Source organism: Sitodiplosis mosellana, unplaced genomic scaffold (assembly GCF_009176505.1).
Source record: "Sitodiplosis mosellana isolate CC-2019 unplaced genomic scaffold, AAFC_SMos_1.0 Smas_scaffold_38, whole genome shotgun sequence".
Taxonomy (NCBI): Eukaryota; Metazoa; Arthropoda; class Insecta; order Diptera; family Cecidomyiidae; genus Sitodiplosis; species Sitodiplosis mosellana.
In genome coordinates this window covers 1,417,983-1,437,321 of record NW_022595280.1, presented here as the reverse complement: position 1 = coordinate 1,437,321, position 19,339 = coordinate 1,417,983, and the positions used below count along the sequence as shown (strand labels likewise).

At 37.3% G+C, this 19,339-nt stretch overlaps 2 protein-coding genes across 3 annotated transcripts in view; both read right to left on the bottom strand.

Annotated features, from left to right (window-relative positions):
- Positions 1–250: 250 nt before the first annotated feature.
- On the bottom strand, positions 251–14,841 carry LOC129569496 (low-density lipoprotein receptor-related protein 4). Of its 2 annotated transcripts, none has more exons than XM_055448347.1 (22): positions 13,801–14,841; positions 12,469–12,700; positions 10,587–11,384; positions 10,390–10,500; positions 10,205–10,259; positions 8,221–8,459; positions 8,015–8,131; positions 7,806–7,912; positions 7,652–7,714; positions 7,503–7,588; positions 7,349–7,406; positions 7,158–7,270; positions 6,535–7,085; positions 6,275–6,477; positions 5,757–6,067; positions 5,263–5,368; positions 3,452–5,191; positions 2,740–3,257; positions 2,278–2,660; positions 1,960–2,139; positions 1,500–1,663; positions 251–1,404 (listed from the first exon to the last, which is right to left on the bottom strand). In XM_055448347.1, the coding sequence occupies exons 2-22, from the start codon at positions 12,515–12,517 to the stop codon at positions 1,285–1,287; spliced, it is 6,072 nt and encodes a 2,023-aa protein (XP_055304322.1). In that variant the 5' UTR covers positions 12,518–12,700; positions 13,801–14,841; the 3' UTR covers positions 251–1,284. The 2 variants fall into 2 exon arrangements, with proteins under 2 accessions (XP_055304322.1, XP_055304323.1); XM_055448348.1 differs by having other exon boundaries at positions 6,275–6,456.
- Positions 14,842–16,176: 1,335 nt separating this feature from the next.
- Positions 16,177–19,339, bottom strand: part of LOC129569494 (gamma-aminobutyric acid receptor subunit beta-like) — a 4,533-nt gene continuing 1,370 nt past the window's right edge. The window contains exons 3-9 of the mRNA XM_055448340.1: positions 18,850–18,917; positions 18,558–18,736; positions 18,294–18,451; positions 18,099–18,214; positions 17,772–17,940; positions 17,477–17,692; positions 16,177–17,220 (exon numbers count right to left, since the gene is read on the bottom strand). Coding sequence (XP_055304315.1) covers positions 16,739–17,220; positions 17,477–17,692; positions 17,772–17,940; positions 18,099–18,214; positions 18,294–18,451; positions 18,558–18,736; positions 18,850–18,917 — 1,388 coding nt within the window. The 3' untranslated portion in view covers positions 16,177–16,738. The remainder of the gene's footprint in view (positions 17,221–17,476; positions 17,693–17,771; positions 17,941–18,098; positions 18,215–18,293; positions 18,452–18,557; positions 18,737–18,849; positions 18,918–19,339) is intronic.

Sequence of the window (19,339 nt, the reverse complement as noted above, 5' to 3'; positions counted from 1 at the left end):
GAAAACTCATCAATTTTTATTGATGCAAATTTTCATTCGTATTTTCATTATTTGGCACAAGAATCATTCACAGGCATGCAAATGTCGCTTATTGTTTGACACATTTCGTTCAATCAATTCAATCGCATTTGCATAACATACAAAAATAATAATTCTGAACAAATCAAACTCTAATTCCAGTTTTATATTGAAGTTGTTGTCTGATTAACGTCTATCGCTAAGTATCTAAATGTACATGTATGAGTTTTGGTTGTTTTTTTTTGGTTTCATTTTAGAGATAATTTCCCTTGAAATGCACAGTAATCTCACTACAGATTTTACACATTTTACATAGAATTATCAATGTTTCTTTGGTTAGTGTCAACGATCGAAAATGTTTTTACTGTCTTTGTTTTGTTGCTATTATTCCATCGAAAAGAAAGAAGCAATTGAATCATCACCAAGTTTAGGATACAAATTCAAATGTGCGAATCGATTGCAGTCTTTAATTCAATTCGACAGTTTGACTCGATTCGATAATGTTTCAACAGCTTCATTCCAAGGAACATGGTTTCCGTTTTGATTATTCGTGGCCGTTGGAAGTTCGAACTTGGAGCGGTAGTTCCCATACTAAACGTTTAAAATAAAATTCGTCAAACAAAACCGTTGTATTAGTATAATAACAGACAAACGTTGTCAATCGATTCTATTGGTGAAAAATCAATTTTATTTTGGCCTGTGTGCTGCAACACAGTGGCATTTCATTATTCGTATTGTCAATCTCGAGAAATTTTTTAAGCGTTTCATATTCACAAGAATTTTTTTCTTGAAATTCAGTTTATTTCATCTAGAATCTTTTATGCATTTCTGAGATTTGTTTCATATCGAAGTCTTTTTGTGTATTCGCTGCTTGCAATGAATCTAATGGTAATCAACATAAATGTGGACTTTTTTGTTGCGCATTCATAGAAAAATAAATTGTTCAATTGTAAAAAATAGAGTGAGAGTTTAATCGAATTCAATAAATTTCCTTTTTTCGTTCACCTTTTTTTAATTTCCCTTTCCTATCTACTACTGTTCTGTTGATTCGTTTCATTCATACTTTGATTGTTTTTTTTTCTCAGGAAACACCTCCTGCGTTCTAGTGTGTGTTTGTTTTTTTTTGTATAAAAATCTACCCTTTTTTTTCTCGCCATTTTGACGTTTTTCCGTTCAAATTTGCGTTTTATCTTCACAATTCTCTTTTTTGATAATTTGTTTATTCCACAGTGTGAGCTAGACTTTCACGCTCGGTTTAATTGATTTTTATCCGATGGTCGAGAGTGGTGAACGTGAAATCGATGACGCTGACGATTTTTTTCCCGCTGGCATCAACGTTGCTGATGCCGAATTTTCACCAAAACATCGCTCCTCATAAACACGATCCTGAAATTGTTCGAACGATTTTTTTTTTCATTTGTTTATTATTGAAATGTTTATTTAATTGATGTGAATACTTTGCTAATCTTCTGACGGCTTACTTGTGCTTTATCGTATTTTAGTCGCTTCCATATTTTAACCTTTGGCTCAGCTGCAGTTCCATCGTCGGGCAAATTATAATTTGGATTCGAAAATGTCAACACCGATCCAGTTGAACTACGTGGCGTATGATTTTCCTTCTTTTTGCTATTATTCAAGACCAAATCTGTTGATGGTAAACAAAAACAGGTTTTAAAAATAAAGCGATCAGAATGTTCAAGAATTGAATATTGGATTTAATATTGTCTCAACGAGGCTTTAATGCAATGATTGCCAAGCGGAAAAATATTTTCGGATTTTTGAGATGATTTAAAACATCGAATGTGGGTTTTCATGACTGCTGTATTGAAATGCTCTATTTATTTATCGACGTTCAAAAAGAAGATTCATCATTGAATTGATAGAATTCATAATTGGCAATAATCGGTTCAATTTATGAAATTGACCATGATTTCTACTTACAGAGAATGGCGCATAGAACGATAATGAGAAGTACACCCAAAATTGCCGTTGCTATTTTAACGATGCGTGCTAACGAGCTGTTATCGCTTGAAAAACCTGAACCAGATCCATCATCATCGTCTAAATCTGTTTCGAAATAGTCGATTGAATTCGTTGGACGGGACATTACTTGGAATTCACCTGAAAAAGAAATTTTTTTTAACTCAATATCATGAACAACCCACATATAAATCTCTTTAAGCGATTATTTATTATATATGCCAAGTTATTTTGTTTGATCCTATCAAATGCTTTTGGTGCCAATCAATCTGAATTTACCTGCTTGGCATGTGCGAATGTCGGCTTTATCGGGGCATTCGCAAATATATGATGTGTATCGATACAGGCATAAATGTGTGCAGTCGCCGTTATTAACCATACATGGTGACCATTGATATGGTTGCCGATTCAAAGACACAGCCCGAATGTCAAGTGCACCGCCCAACCCCGATCGAACCTCAATCGGTTTGTTGTGTTGTCCACGTTTTGGAACTTTGAACACGGACTTATTGTACCAGTTTGACCAAAACAGACTCGTTTCGTATAACGCAATGCTAAAAGGATGAGCTGTGTGTTCGACAACTTGTTTACGGTCACGTCCATCAAAATCGGATTTTTCGATACGATCCTCAAGTGCATCTGCCCAGTATAATTGACGTGTGCTGTAAAATTATTGGAAAATATTTAAAAACAACGTAAAAAATGTAAAATGATGCAGATTCGCAAAAAGGTTTTATGTACCTAAAATCAACACAAAGCCCCGTTGGAAATCCTAAGCCGGTGCTAACAATAATCTTCCTATCGGATCCATCCAAGAAGCATCGTTCGATTCTTTGCGGTTTTCCCCAGTCCGAGAAGAATAAGTAACCTCTTTGCGGGAACAAAGCCAAAGATCGTGGATCGTTGAGATTTTCACTAATAATGACCTTGCGACTGGATCCATCGAGACGTGACACTTCAATCGAATGGGTTTCAGTATCGGAAAAATACAAATTGTCTGCTATCCAATCCACTGCCAAGCCGTTTGTTGTTTTTAGGCCGGAGGATACGATATTTTTGGTATTTTTCACATTTTTCAAATCAACCTCTCTGATAACATCGATATTCACATCGGCATAGTACAATTTTGAGCGATTGTAATGATAGTCGAGCACGATAGCAGCGTGAACATTGTCGATGGGTAAGACAACATCCAACATATCGTCGGTATCGAAGGAAATTCGACCAATTCCACCACGCATCGCGATCAAGAGGTAGTTCTGGATTGGAAGAAATGAACAATATTTGGTTTAAATACAATAAACGTGATTGGTTTGAATGAAAAGAAAGAAACTTGATTTGCATAATTTGTTTTGATCATTTTTTTCTTGTCTAAATCAATTTTTTCAAGTTGCCATGCGAATGAAAAAACATTCATTCAAGTTGATAAAATATAATAATAGGTGACACTCACCTCCGGTAAAGTCTGGCACTCGGTCTGTGTGTTCAGTTTGGTTCCAGTAGGGCATTTGCAGGAGAAACCTGTTGGATTTCTTAGGCATAAATGCGAACAATTCCCATTGTTATGACCGCACACATTTTCCATACGCTTTCGTTCGCGTTCGATGAATTTAACATCCATCAAGCCCTCCAGATTGTCTCGTACAATTTGTGCGGAAAAGTTGCGTTTGTCAATTAGATGCAACGACATTGTTTTCCAATCGGTGTAATAAATGTGGTTTGTAGTCACAGCTAAGCCATAGGGATGTTCAAGGTTCTGTAATATAATTTTACGATGATTTCCTTCATAGTTGCACGATTCAATCTTTTTGAGTTTGGCATCGGTCCAGAAGACCCGTTCAGCGTACGTGGATAGTGCATTTGGCCAGCCCAAGTCTTTTTCAACAATACTTGTGCGTTTGTCACCATCCATGTATGTTCTTTCAATGCGTTGTGTGCCCCAATCGGAGAAAAAGAGAAATCCTTCGCCATAATCGATTGCAATTCCCCGTGGCGCTTCCAAGTCGGTGTAAATGAGTGCAGCACGATTTGAACCATTCAATTCACAAACTTCAACGGACAAACGAACGCTGTCCGTGAAGTAAATCTTTCGGCCTATCGAATCCACCACCAATGATTCAACATTTCCAAGGCTGTCCGATATCACTTTTGATGAGTAGATTCCATCCGATGTTGATTTCATAATCACATCATCCGTTGTGTCTGACCAGTAAATATCGCCAGTCGTTGAGTCAACATCAACAGTCATTGCCGATGACATTGGCGGTAACGGTAGCACCACATCCACCAAGTAATCGTTATCCAGTGAAATTTGTCGGATATCCGTTCGGCGAGCAAAGATAATAAAATCATTGGGTCCATCGTTACAAGTTCGTCCATTTTTCGAAAGTTTCACTGCGATCGAGCAAGCACACCGATATCCATGCGGATTCAATAAGCACAAATGCGAACAGTCACCATTCGAAACACTGCATAAATTCGAAATCATTTTTCGATTACGATGAAACACCCGAACATCCATCAATTCACTCACATTTGCAATGAGAACCTGCCGGTCTTTGCCATTATTCTTATTGGCCGATTCAACATTTAATGTGGTCATATCCGTCCAAAACACCTTTTGTTCGTATACATCGATTCCAAATGGATGCACAAGACCTTCATCGATAATTGTTCGCCGCGCTGACCCATCGAATTTCACTGATTCCATCGTTTTGGTGCCACTGTCAACGAAATACAAGCGATCGCTAGCATAATCGATTGCCAATCCATTTGGGAAACGTAGATGTGCCGAAACCAATACTTTTCTATCGCTGCCATCCATACCAGCGACTTCGATTTGGGGTTTTGAGCCCCAATCACACCAAAACATTAAACCTTCAATTGGATTCACAACAATATCCCTTGGTTTTTCAATGCCTTGCCATATCAACATTGTTCTTAAGCGTCCATCAATCGTAGCTACTTCGATTCGATTCGTACCCATATCGGTGTAATAGATTTTATCTGTAATCCAATCAAGTGCTAAGCCTGCCGGTGAGATGAGATTCGACTGAATAATTTGCGTTTGATTTTCACCATTCAATTGAGCTCGACTGATTGTGCTCCGACCAACGTCGGTCCAATAGATTGTGTCGGTTTTTTGGCACAAATCAAATGCAATCGTTGATTTTAGTCCGTCAATGGGAATAACCTGCAATTATGAATTCGAAGATAAAAATCATTAGTAGCGAAATTGGTGCATTTAATCCGAATTTAACTTACCATATCGTGTTCGTTGAGGGAATTTTTCGAAATTAATTGCCGAACGCGAATATCCTTCTTTCGCGAGATTACAAGCAGCTTATCCGGTATATCGGTGCATGTTTTTCTATATGGAACATTTCGAAAGGAATAAATATTTATGAATTGAAGTTATGGTATGAAGAACAATCTGGAATGATTTTCAATAACTCAACAAATATTCTTGGTCTATGACAATGAAAACAAGTATAACTTCTGTTCGGTTTGACATCGTCTGATCTTAATAATTTAATTTAAGTAGCAAATAGAACTCAATTCTCTATAACAATCAAATGTTCTGAAGAGCTTTTTGTATGCTTTTGAATGTTCCGATAGAACTTTCGAGCCTTAGCCTCAGACGAAAACGATTTCATCCTTCCCATTAATGGCAACATTCATTCATTTATGAAATCAATTCAACAAGAAAAAAAAAACAAATAAAATATATAAATGCATTCGAATTTCTCAAAACTTACTGATCATCTTTCAAAGTCAATCCGATTGGACATCCACACCGTCGACTGTTTTTATTTGGTAGACATAGGTGGGAGCATCCTCCGCGTAGACCGCGTCGGTCAACAGTACAACGATTCAAGAACTCTGGTTGCCGCGATGAATGATATGAATGAATGTCCATTGGAAAATGTAAATCAATGTGAACATTTCGAAAACCTTTTCCTGTCACTTTATTAGCCGCTGAAATACTTTTCGTATTCCAATCCGTCCAGTACAGGTGATCTTCGAAGAGTGTCAACGCAAATGGATGGGGTAAATGATTGCTTAAAATCTGTGCAAAAATTGTAAGAAAATATAACAGACATGAATGAATGTTGTTTGTGTTGTTGTAATACAGAATTATTGATGGATTAAATCCATGGAAACAGACTATTTTCCTAGAATATATTGAGAAGAGTGTTTTCAAAAAAAAAGTTCAATGCTTATTGTAAAGGTATTTGTATTTTTATAATTGGAATCGAATAAAAATAATGTGTACCTTCTTGCGATCGGATCCATCAAAATGTGAGCTTTCAATCACATGGTGTTTTGCGTCGGCCCAATAAATGCGCCCACCTGAATAGTCAATGGTCAAGCCATTGGGCCAGAAAATGCCATCGGAAACGATGGTTCGTCGATCGGATCCATCCATGTAAGCGCGGTCAATTCGTGGTTTGGTTCCTGCAGCGGAATTTCCAAAGCCTGATTATAAAAATGTCAGTGATTTCGACCAATAAACGAGCACGGCATAAAACTTACCCCAATCAGTGAAGAAGATGGACGCTTCGCCCGGATGAACGACGATAGCACGTGGTTTAGCTAAATCATTTGCAATGATTACGGCACGTAATAAACCATCGAATGTTGCAACTTCGATGCGTTTAGTCCCTGAATCGGTGAAAAATATCAAATCATGTATCCAGTCAACGGCGATGCCTCCGGGTGATTCGAGGCCCCATTTTATGACATTTTTAACACCAGTTCCATTCATATACGACATTTTTATGACGTCTGTCGATACGTCTGACCAAAACAATAGGCTTCGTTTATAGTGAAAATCGAGAGCGATTGCATTGTGTAGTCCCTTGACAATTGACGTGTAACGATTGTTGCTTAGCGAAACTTGACGTATATCGACACGATTGGCCAATATCAATTTGACAGCTCCACCCAACGCTTTGCATGTTCGCAGATCTGGTCGCAGAATATAACCATTTGTGCAGCTACACTGAAAACTACCAACTGTGTTTATGCACTTCTGTGAACATACCGGATCTATTGTGAACTGACACTCGTCGATATCCGTGCAACTAAAAGAAAAAAAAAGGATTTCATTTTGAATCTTTTGTCTACTATAAAGAAAACATGTAAGTCAATCTTACTTGTATTTATTTTCTGATAGCACGAACCCAGTTTTACATGCGCAACCATCTTTTCCGTCGTGTGTCGTCACACACAATTGTTCGCATTTGGAATTTTTGTCACATTTTTTCGCCTATGAAGATGAAAAACCGATTAAATCTCTATAGAATCGTAAGCCTATTGATAAGCACTAGAAAAATTATTCGCTTACTTTAGGGCAATTTTCTTCGGCTTCATCTTCACCTTTTAAACAGTCGTATTGCCCGTCACTGAAAATGACCAATCAATCAAAATTGATGAATGACATCCCATAAGAATAAGTCGTAACGTGTTATAACATTGAATTTGCACAATATGTTACATACCATATATGTTTTTGATTCACGCAAATGCGGGCGTTAGTCGTATTTTTATACATTGGGCAGATGAATTGGCCGACATCGCATGTAACCTGTAATAATGAACACCTTCTTAAACCGAAACCAATGATTTGAACCGTATAAAAATAGCTCACCTGGCAATTTGACTCATCATCACCACGTTTGCAATCCGCTACTCCATCGCAAAGCCACGTTTTCTACAGAGAAAAAGGAGTTAACCAATTCGAATGGTGTGCAAATAAGAATGACATTTGATCTTTTAAATCGTGTGAAAGTTCATTAACTCACCAAAATGCATCGACCATCTTTGCATTGGTATTCATCATCTGCACACACTCTTTTTACCGGTTTTTCATCGATTTTACAACTCTTCTCATCGTCACCAGAGTCACAGTCTAATAAAACACAAAATGAATACGCACACACACAAGTGACATTTAATTGAGCACGTAAAGGTCATAAGTTTTACATCATTGTCACCTCCATCTACCACTTACCTTGTTCCATGTCACATTTCCATTGAATTGGGATGCATGTGCCATCACCACATTTAAACTCGTTGCTAGAGCAACTGGCTGATTTAACACCTAAGCAACCCACTTCGTCCGATCCATCTTTAAATAAAACGGAATGGAATTCAGTAAAAAAAATGACAAGTTCTCAGTAAACTTCTAAATTTAAACAGTCCCACTGCAAAACATACCACTGCAATCGTTTTCACCATCGCAACGAAAGCGATTCAAAATACATCGGCTTCCTGGTGCTGCACCGTAGTTAATTACACTGCCGCCGCATCGAAATTCACCCTCTGGACATTCCAGTACATTTGCATTTAGGCAATTCTGTTCGTCGCTCGCGTCCGCACAGTCGGGCTCGCTGTCACATCGAAAGCTAGCCGAGATACAATTTGTATCCGAACACATCCACTCATCGTTGCTACAGCTATTTCGGAGAAATTGATGATTAGTAAATAAAAAACACTCGAAAGAGAAGAAAACAAACAAAATTCAAATCGAATTCGGAATTTCTACGTTTCAAACGCAATTTGTTCTTTTTACGGACGGATCGATTTTGTTATCAATTTTCGTTTTTGTTGTAAAGCGATTATGTTTCGATGCATTTAAAATTCGCAGGATTCGGATGTTCAATAGAAATAACGAGAGTTTTTGCTGGAATTTACTAAGAGGGCAGTAAACCTCTGTATTATTAATATTCCAAATCATTATTGAGCTGTATGCGGTGTGAAAACCCGATGAAATAATCAATCATCCATCGATTCCGAGTGAGATGTGAATCAAAGCGCTTGATAAATTGATTTGATCCAAGCAAAAACCAATTAATGTTGAATTAAATTCTCCCACATTTCGAATTCGCCGCATTTGGATAATAATTGGATAGGTGTGTGTGTGTGTGTGTGTATGACCAATTTCGAGTGTTCTATCAATGTATCGCCTACGCGATACATACAATGAGTTCACTCTCTCTTTCTCTCTTACTCTCTCTCACTCACCTGTCAACCGATAAACAGAAGGGAAAAAAATCGCTTTTATTTATGCACCTCCTACGGCATTCATGCGTTTTTAGTCCTCGGTTTTTTTTTCTGTCAACCATTTCTTCAGTTGATTGTGTATCATTTGAGTGCAATAACACGTTCATTTGATTCATTGGTATGGCCGATACTCGTGTAGCACTTCAATAATATGCGAGACTCTATCAACCAACGCAATTCATATTTTTCATTTAATTCTTTTACAAATGCACACAAGCATTTTCTGCAGCTGGTAGAATCATCTCGATTGACATTGTAAATCGTTTTTTCCCAGCATCTCGAATCTCTTGAAATTTCAACGGAGGAGGACCTTTTTTTTTACGTGTAACAATTCGTGGAAAATTCATTTGAAATTTGTAACGAAGGGAATTTTTGCGTTGAATGTGCTTTTTATATGGCGATTCAAATTGGTTTTATGAGTAAAGTGAGCTGCAGCAAATTAAGAGAATTTTACCAGAAAATGAGGTTATCCCGGAATCACAATATGTAATGTATACAATCCTATGCTTTGACGTTTGTCACAATATAAGCGCCACCAAGTCTATGGAAAATGAACTATGCAATACTATATGGGATGATTATGTTGAACGTTTGAACGTTTTTCGAGCGATCAAATTGAATACATTGGACTTATACGAACCAAAGAATCATGGCACAGATGGCGCTTTATTTTATGCATTCCATACACATTGTGATTCCGGTTATCCAACCTAAAACAAGTGTCGAACAATGTAATCGAATCTGACGCATTATTGTACAGTGGTACGTCATTTTTTGGCATCAATTTTAATATACGTACATTCCCTCGAAAAATGCACCGTAATGAATAGCCGCAACCATAGGGGTATTGCAACGACCATAAAATATATGTATGTCATCAAGTTCATCAAGCTCGTTCCAAGTTTGTGCATAGTGTCGAACTTTTGTTCAAGATCTACCATCTTAATGTACAGTGAAATAATTTACGGGCACGACGTATGATGGCGTTTTTTCTGGTCAAAAAAGTTGCAATATCCCTTTGGCCGCAACGAATTTAATCGCAAAAAATTGTTGATGATGTCATTACATGGCGGTCAACAGTCGATAATGTTATAGATTTATTAAATTATAACGAGAATGGACAAAAAAATGTACTTACGATAGCTTTGCTGTACAGTTAACCTCATCGGAGTAGTCCTGACAATCATTATCGCCTATTGAATACCAAAAACAATCATTTTTTTTACATTTTATCGAAAAAAAGAACTTTAATCGAATTTGATCGAAAAAATTGCGTTTTCATAATGATTTTTCTAAATGAAATGTATTCAAAGGGACACTGACCATCGCAAACCCATTGATGCTGAATACATAAGCCGTTGTTGCATTCAAACTGGTCCTCTTCACATTTCACCTTGGCTCCACAATGTGTTTCATCGCTGAAGTCACCGCAATCTAAAATCGAAAAGCCAAATTAAGAGAAAAGAAATGCTTCGAATAGTATAGATACTGATATTTTCCAGGACAAATTCTATTATTACCATTGTCTCCATCACACAAAAAATCTTTGGCGATGCAGGCAAATGTTTTGGGGCACAGCACATGATGATCGGACGATTCGCAATCTTTTTTAATGTTTCGGATGATTTCAACGTTGGATGTACCACCGCAATCTTCTTCATCTTCTTGGAATTCGCAATCGAGCACTCCATTGCATCGTGTGAATTTCGGAACGCATTGACAACTATGGGGACAAAGGAATTCGGAATTTAAGCAGCCAAGAGTGCATGGTTGCTCATCCAATCGATCGTCACTGTCCATTTCATCGTCAACCATGTGCGGTCCACCGTTTGGCATGTGCATAAGATCGCCTTCAGGATGCATGACCGCATAATTAGAGCTGCCATGTTTGCCATGTTCACTTCGGGTATCGAAACGATCTATTGTTTTCCAATCATCTTCAACATCGCCATGTCGTTCGCCAAGTTTTCGTGAACCATAAATGCTGTCTTCAATACCGGGCACCCGAACGCCGCCGATCACACCTCCACCGAAAGCTCGAAAACTGGGATCAAATGGCGGTGGAACTGGATGCGGTTCATGAACTAAAATACCATGTGGATACCGGTCGTCGTCATCATCATCTTCTGCATATATTGGTTGTCTGGTTGTACTTGTTGCTGACGCGTGATTTTTATTTTTTTTCCGTTTCGCTTGCTTGCTATTGCCACTTGTTCGCAATGAACTGGAACCGAAAATTTGCCGGGCAGCACCAGAAATTACAGGATATTCAACAGATTCAACTTGGCTCAAATCGGTAGTTTCACCATTCGTTAATACTGTGGGATTTCAAAAGCAAAGGAAAATGAGGAAAATAGCATTCAGTTTTCTTTTGAAAAAAAAATCCATGAATTTTGCTTCATCAATCAGTTCAAAAATAGCTACGCATCAATAAAATGAGTTTAAATCGAGATTTTTCATTTAGCTAAGATTACGTGCAAGGTAAAATTTGCTATCATTGTGGCTTCATGTTCACGGTCCATTCTAATTTTATACTTAAATTACGCATCGACGCATAATTATCATGTTTTTCAACCTACTTTGCCTCGTGCGATGCAAGAGCGAAAGAAAAACCGCAAAGAAAACGAAAGTTGAAAAAGAAAGGAAAAAAATATATAAGCCATCCATCGTTCCGAAACAGAAAACTTCGTCTGCCTGACAATCATCAAGCACGGTACCACGCATTTTCCATGTATACAATTCCGATGAGAGCGAGAGAAAGCGAATGGAAAAAAAGCGCCCGTGTGGGATGCTGTATTATTGATTTTCAAAGTATAATTTGTTCTTTACACAACCGCACAACGTTTGGGTTGCCGAGTCAAGATGTGAATACGAGAACGGGCCCACACATACACAGCATCACCGTTTTGCACACGCACACACATACACACTCACAAACACATCATAACGGACCCGGAGAGGAAAAAGGCTCTACTCTCGGCTCAAATTCAATTCGTATCTCAATTCATATTCCACATCCATGACACAACAACAAATGATATAAATATATCCATCTATACAGAGCTCGTTGCTTCCGCGTGCTCGTCGAAAAATTATTCATTCAACAAAAGACTCACAATGGATGTGAATTGAGCGAGAAAAAAAAACACGCAGAGGAAGAGAGAGACTTTCGTTTTCGCCTATGTCTTTGGTTTTTACGCGTTAACATCATACACTCATTCGCTCTGTCTATCGCACAAACGCACGCACATGCCATCGTCATCGTTGTCGCCACCGTTGTCGCCACCGTTGTCGCAAACACACACGCACAGCCACGCACTCAATTCGAGGAAAACAAGAGACAAAAAAAATCGGACATTTATGCGTGCAAAATATGATTCAATTAGATGTTACTTTACTTACCAAACAATCCACAAAAGAACAGCGCCAGGGCGAATTCAAAATAATTCATGGTCTTTTTCTCGCTTTAATTGAATTACACTATGTTAATATTAACGCTTATGGCCAAAAATACACTTGTCCAATAATGTTTGATTTTGATGTTTCAGTGCCAATTTTCGGGAAATTGATTCGATTTTCACTCCATTCGCTTCGGCAATTATGTATGTGGTATGTGATTTTCTTTTCTCTGTCGCTTGGAAATGAAATTGATGAACGAACACGTTAGTTGTGCATGGAACTCGGGCATGTTTCGTAATCGATGGCCTCGATTCCGATATATGAATGAAAAGCTCTTGATTCAAATCGCACAAGGCGAATGGGATAAACTGCTTCCAATGAATTAAAAAACGTTTTTCCAATGAATTCTATTTTCCAAAATAGAAAAAACACGCATTCAAACACTGTCATGACCCCGGCCAACCTTGAATTGAAAATGCTTTTAAACTGACATTTTTGCCTTCATTTTTGCAGAAAAATGGCATTAGATGGACCCAAATGTTAGATTCTCTTTTAATACTACAAATTTCGGAATGTTTCAGCGTTTTAAAAAGTGAAATTTTTGGGATTGAATTTGAGTTAAATTTCAGCATTACAGTAAAAAAGAGTACTTCTGCAATACAATTGAGATCATCATCATCCACAATCTCTCATGTATTAACATGATATGATTCATGGATGTGACGACAAGGAGGAGGAGGAGGATATGTGTTACTAGGCGAGGAAAACGCAAGCTCCACAATGGATCACGAGCATTGATTTAATGCCGACCATACATGCTGTAGAGTTGTTACCATTTTAAAAGATGACAATTTGCACAAAACCGCCTCATTGACTAAAATCTCTGTATTTCATTGATGATATTTCGATTTTATTGAATGAAAACGTCCACTAATCACTGGCAAGTGATATTATGAAGATCATCACTGGCAAACGCCTTTTGCAAATGTACGGAGACGATATAATTCGTGTGATCATTTATTACGTCAATACAGAACTGTTACTTCGTTATTTCGGAGGTTTTTCTTATGTTTTTGCTGGAATGAATTCAGCTTTCATAACCGATAACATTCTTGACCTATGATTACCTAATTCGCATGCAAAATAAACGTTATTTCATCGAATATAAACTGTGTGTAAGTAGAAAAAAAAATTGCGTAACGACAGACGTCAAACCAAAGCCATGGGTCGTCGATTTCATGGAATTGAAAAAATCACATTTACTCCGTCGCTTTTGAATCAAGAGCTCATTAAATTGGCCAAAAATACCATTGGCTGGTTTTGTTTGAATTATACCTCGTTCAGCCCAATTGACCGAGTACTACGTATACTTTTTGTGAACTTTGTTTTCCCCGAAAATCCGTCAATGAATTTCCACTTGAATCGAAGAACAGAGAATTTTGTTTTTTTTTTCTCGCTACGTTCGGTTGTAGATTCGTCGATTAATTGGCAGCTTATGTGTTGATTTAGCCGAATTTTTTGGTCGGCATCAACCACACAAGTCTTCTCTTATAGCCGCGTTTCATGTTAAATTCAATTTAGTCATTTTACCACACATGATTATTCTGTTGATGATTTTTTTTTAAATCTCGTAGGTCAAAACTCTCTAAAGTCAATTTGTTTTTTTTTCACAATATTTTTCACACGTTTTATTCAGTTCAAATAGCCAATAGATTTCAAGTTGTACGGTGAATGTGTGACGGAAATAAACGCACACCATCCACCTGAATCATATCTACTCAGAGAGGAATGAAGAGAAGGAAAAAAAACAACAAGCTCGTTTGTACAGCAGCGCGCTCCCGCAGATCAAATTGGTCGTGTACTTTTGTGCTGTTGTTCGTGTAACGCGTTTTGGGTGTGTTTTCACTGTCGATGTGGCGAGTTTTTTTCTCTCTCTCTCTCTCTCAATCTCGTTGATTCTTTCACTTAGATCACCATTAAAATCCACAGATTCGTAAATATTGTTCTATATTTTCGATGAAAATGTTGTAAAATGTTCACTTTTTCTATGTTTCGTATGGCCAATGAATTGTAAAAAAATGATTTTTTTTCACTTGAAAATGTTGTTGTAACACAGCCCAGACAAAAGTCGTAGTTTTCTTATTCGACTAACCTCATTTTTCAATCACAAATCACCACTGAAAATTCGTCGATTTTTCAATTCACTGTATCGTTTTGCCGTTGGTATCCACGGGAAATATGTTGATTTCGTTGAAAATCAAATGGAAAAACACGATTTCCGTTGAAAGAAAAAATGTTATTCTTCTTCCCTACGGTTCAGCTGATGAACGAACCATATCGGTCGCGTTATCTTCAAGATACGTTGCTCATAAGACTGAACGTCATCCCATTCGTTCGGATGTTAAGATGGAGATGAATCGAAATTGCTTTCGACTCTCGCACACACACACACAGAGAGAGAGATCAGTTTGAAGCAACAACAATTACAGCAAAAAGAGCGAGATGAAGTGACACCGATTTTCCATTACCGTACGCAAAAATGATTGCAATGTAATGGTGTGACGGGTGCATTGGGGACGCATGCGTCAGATTTTGTTCAGCCAAATCAAGGAAAATTCATTCAATTGTTCTACCGACGAGTATTTTGTTTTTGTGAATGTGTATGGAGCCCGCTCCACAGAAAGCAGAATCAGCATCAGTAGCAGCAACAGCAGCAGTCACCAGCCAGCCATCCAGCGTCAAATGAATCGAATAGTTTCTCGGTTTTATGAATCAATGGATAGACTCGTTGGTGTATAGTGCGATTTCCAGCCTTGCCTTCATTAATAACTTACAACTTTCATTCTCTGTGTATGATCCACATTCAGCTGTAGCTTGCTTTCGTTCATTCACTCTCTGTCGTTTTCGTTCGCTTATTATTCTCTTGCTCTCGCTCGCTCGCTTCGCATCATTTATGTGATTGTGTTAGTAATTTTGGACGGAGTAAGAGTGAGCTATTCAAGGAAATATTTCACGCAATTTATATTTCTAGCATTGAAACTGTTATTCAATAAAGCTGAAAAAAAATTCCATTTTGGAATGTTTCGGTTCAATTGTGCAATTCGAAAATTATTGAATGATTTTGGATTGTTTTGAAAAAAAAAAACAAAATCGCAATTTCCTATTGGAATTATTGATGTTAGCATAAAAATACGGGAAAATTGTCGACGAAGAGTTTCAATTTTTTTTTTGAGAGAATACTCCTTTTCTCTTTTCCCATATTTAGGCAGAAGAATGTTGGTCGTTGTCGAAAAAATGCGTATTATCAACGTATTCATTCATCTTGGATTGGTCCACCATTCATGTGTTATATACACAACCATCTGCCAATCACTTGTGTGTCACTACGTAAATATTATTGCGAACGAGAGATTGATTCAACACAAATGCACGGGTGTCTCATCGTCATTTCCCCGCAGTAACGGAATCGAAGGGGCAACGATTCAGCTGTCACTTTCCACATGCATCCAACACAGCACGATGTGAGCAACGCACACTTGCACAGCATCCAAATCATCTCGTGTTGATACGTTTGTCTTTGTCTAATCTCAAGTTCGAATTTTGGTGCTGTTCGAAAAAGCTCCAGTGCAGAAATTCAAAATGCCATTTCGAAAGTGACAGTTACGAAAAAGCGCCGAGCAAAAGGGTAAAAGAAAAGGAAACGGAACACCATTAGCAATCGATTTATTTCATTTATTTGAACAATTGATTTTCACCCAGCTGGTTTTTCTTTCTGTGTATTGATTTCTTAAACCTAATTTTGTTGTTTGTTTAGTCGACCGCATTATAGAATCGGATTGCATGTAATTTCAACTAGTCAGATGCTGATTTTAAATAAAAAAAAATTTTGTTGCTGTTTTTCTTTAAATATTTTCTATCATTTATAATTCAGCGCTAAAATGTTATTTCTCCATTTTTGTTGTTGTTTTTCTTGTTGCTTGTTCTAAGTTCTACGTTTGAAATACTTTTTTTTGGTAAATTTTTATTTGGTAATTGATTTTGTTGAAATTTAGTGTTATTCGCATAGTTTTGCAGATTCAAAGATGAAAGTTTGCTATTGATGTTTTTTGTTGTTGTTGTTGTTGTAAATTTTGACAATGTCGTTGTTTATAGAAAAAAATATAATGGTTGTTGCATGAATCCATTCATCCAAGTGTATACATTGCAAATCGAACAATCGAGTAAGTGAATTAAAGTGAGTTTGCATTCTGTTCTCTTTTTGTTTAGATTTTCATTATTCTAACGCGTAAAATATCCAATAGCCAGCATTGAATGCTAGAAAACTAATGGGAAATATCATGCGTGAATATTTATCAATAATATTAACATCTTTTATGGTTGGCAATGATTTTCTCAACACACGGGCACCGCGTCGAATTGCATGGAACATCTTTGGCCGTTGGTATACGTTTGGATTTTTTGGGCATGTGGCCGTGCCACTGTTTGGGCTTCGATAACGCAAACCATAGTTTGGATTGTTTCGGCTCAAGCTAGACACACCAACGCCATAGTTTCGTGCGATGCGAAAACTTGGCGGAAATTGCGAAAAATCCGCTTGTTCTAAAGTTCCTGAATTATTTGTACCACACGCGCTTATGGCACATGTGTATTGACGATGACGCAACGATGCTATCGGACTCATTCGAACGTCTTGCAATTCGATTATGTCTTCGGATGATGAACAGCAGCCATCATTTTTAGTTGACTTTATTTTACCTGCAGAAAAACGGGTGCGAAATGGTGTTTTTAATACATTGGTGCATAGTTCATAATAAACAGATTTATTATCAACTTGGAGATTCCAAGTAGAAATTTAACACGAAATTTAATTGAATGTATAAAAAAAAGTCAAGATTGCGTTAGGCCTTATTTTTAACCAATTAAAACTTATATTCAACTTTTGTTGGATAATTCAGCGAATGAAATCATAAAAATTGATTAAAAGTTTCATTGAAAAATAATACAGTCTTGCCTGTAATCTTATGCTCAGTTTTATTCTTTTTGGGCTTTTTCTTGGCTCGTGCTCCCCAGTAAGTGTAATTGACGGCAGCGTATTCGAGGAGAGCTGCAAAAACGAATACAAAAGACATCACCAGATAGATATCGATGGCTTTAACATAGGATATTCGTGGCAATGAACTGCGAACTCCAGTGCTGATCGTTGTCATTGTCAGAACAGTTGTGATTCCTATGGGGAAATCGAACACATTTAAAGTCAACGATTTAGAAAACATGAAAATGAATATTGAGTTCAGTGATTTTGTTACCTAATGCTACTCTGGCACTAGTCGCTTCATGGTTTATCCAAAATGACACCCATGACAGCATCACAATCAAAATGCTCGGTAAATATGTTTGAAATACGAAATAACCAATATTTCGACGAAGTTTAAACGACAATGACAAGCGCTGATACGTTCCCGTTGCCAGTTGTTCCTGAAAATTGGAAACAAAAATAAGAACGATTGTTTTGGAAAAAAAAAATATGTGATGCGAATTTGAAAATATGAAGAATTTTCTGAAATGTAAAAAGTTGAATTCAATTTTCTTTGGTTCTACTGGAAGAAAGAAGAGCAAGTGTTTTTTTTGCATACTTTTCTGTCATTCGTTTCGAACCCTAATATGGTGAATTGTGGAAGTTCGGTATCGAAAACGCCAAGCACGGCTGTAGGCTGCCAATACATCAGAACATCCGACATTGTATAACCATCTGAATTGTAGAAAAAAAAACAATAGCCAGATTAATAGATGCGTGTACGTGTACGCATACAATACTCTGATTAACTTACAGCTCTCGATTTCGACCGTACAATTCTGCGAATCCAAGGGATAATAGTGTAAATCCATCATGCAGGCGAGTGTTGTTGTGAATCGCATGCCATATGTGACGGTGCCATCACCATTCAAACGCACTAACTTATTTCGTTCGGTGACATCGTGTAAAAAACTAAATCATTATGAAAACAAAAGTGTCAAATCAGAGCCGTCAGACAGAGAGGCCGAAAAAAAGTCTGAAAAGTCGGGATTTAAATCAAAATGCTCTTTCATCTCACCTATGCTTATCGTTTGCGAAGAATGTGTCGGGCACCCATATACGTTCGGCAAAATCTCCAGACAATGTGAGCAAATCGTTGAAATCGTTGCGTGAATTTTCACCAAACGGTATAAAGGAATTAAATGCTAAGCGCTCGTCTCGCCAGTACTGGTTTAGATATATTGTTATCGTGTAATCCTATCGCCCGCCACACACACACCACAAATACAAAAAATAGTTTTATTATGTGATACAAATGAAAAGTTTTCACTTTGTCTATTATTCTTTTTTTTTTGTTCCTATCTCCATACCATGTTCACTTCAGAAATCGCATCAAAGCTGGCTATCGTCAAATCCATGCCCACACGTAAAGGGTCGCCTAATTAAAATATGCAAATCAAATTAAATTCATCTCCGGGAATATTCAAATGTTTCGTTGGCAACACATTTCATCGGGTTAAAAAAAAGTTTCATCGCAATTTATGTGGTTTTCAAAATTCCATTCAATACAACAAAGTAATTTCAATAGAACAGAGGTTTTTCCATGAGATATTTGATGGCACACAAAGTATGTCCATGTGCACAAACAGTGTGTATCGAGAGTTTTGAAATTTGCTGAGGAATTCACTTTTTTTTTGCAAATTCATTTTTTGTTTCATTTTATATTTTGTTACCCGGAATTTTATTGAAAATTCAATTAAATGCGGAAACAGTTGAGTTGTGGTGCTAGATTATGTCATAAGGGAAATAATTTTCAGAGATTGCATATTTACTGCTGAGTAGGCCTGAGCTGAGCTGAAT

Coding starts and splice junctions, on each gene's coding strand:
- LOC129569496 (XM_055448347.1), bottom strand. CDS start 12,517: ATGAATTATTTTGAATTCGCCCTGGCGCTGTTCTTTTGTGGATTGTTT. Junction 7,407..7,502: donor GTGAATCAAAAACATATATG/GTATGTAACATA, acceptor GGTCATTTTCAG/TGACGGGCAATACGACTGTT. Junction 6,478..6,534: donor CATCTTCTTCACTGATTGGG/GTAAGTTTTATG, acceptor TTTTATAATCAG/GCTTTGGAAATTCCGCTGCA.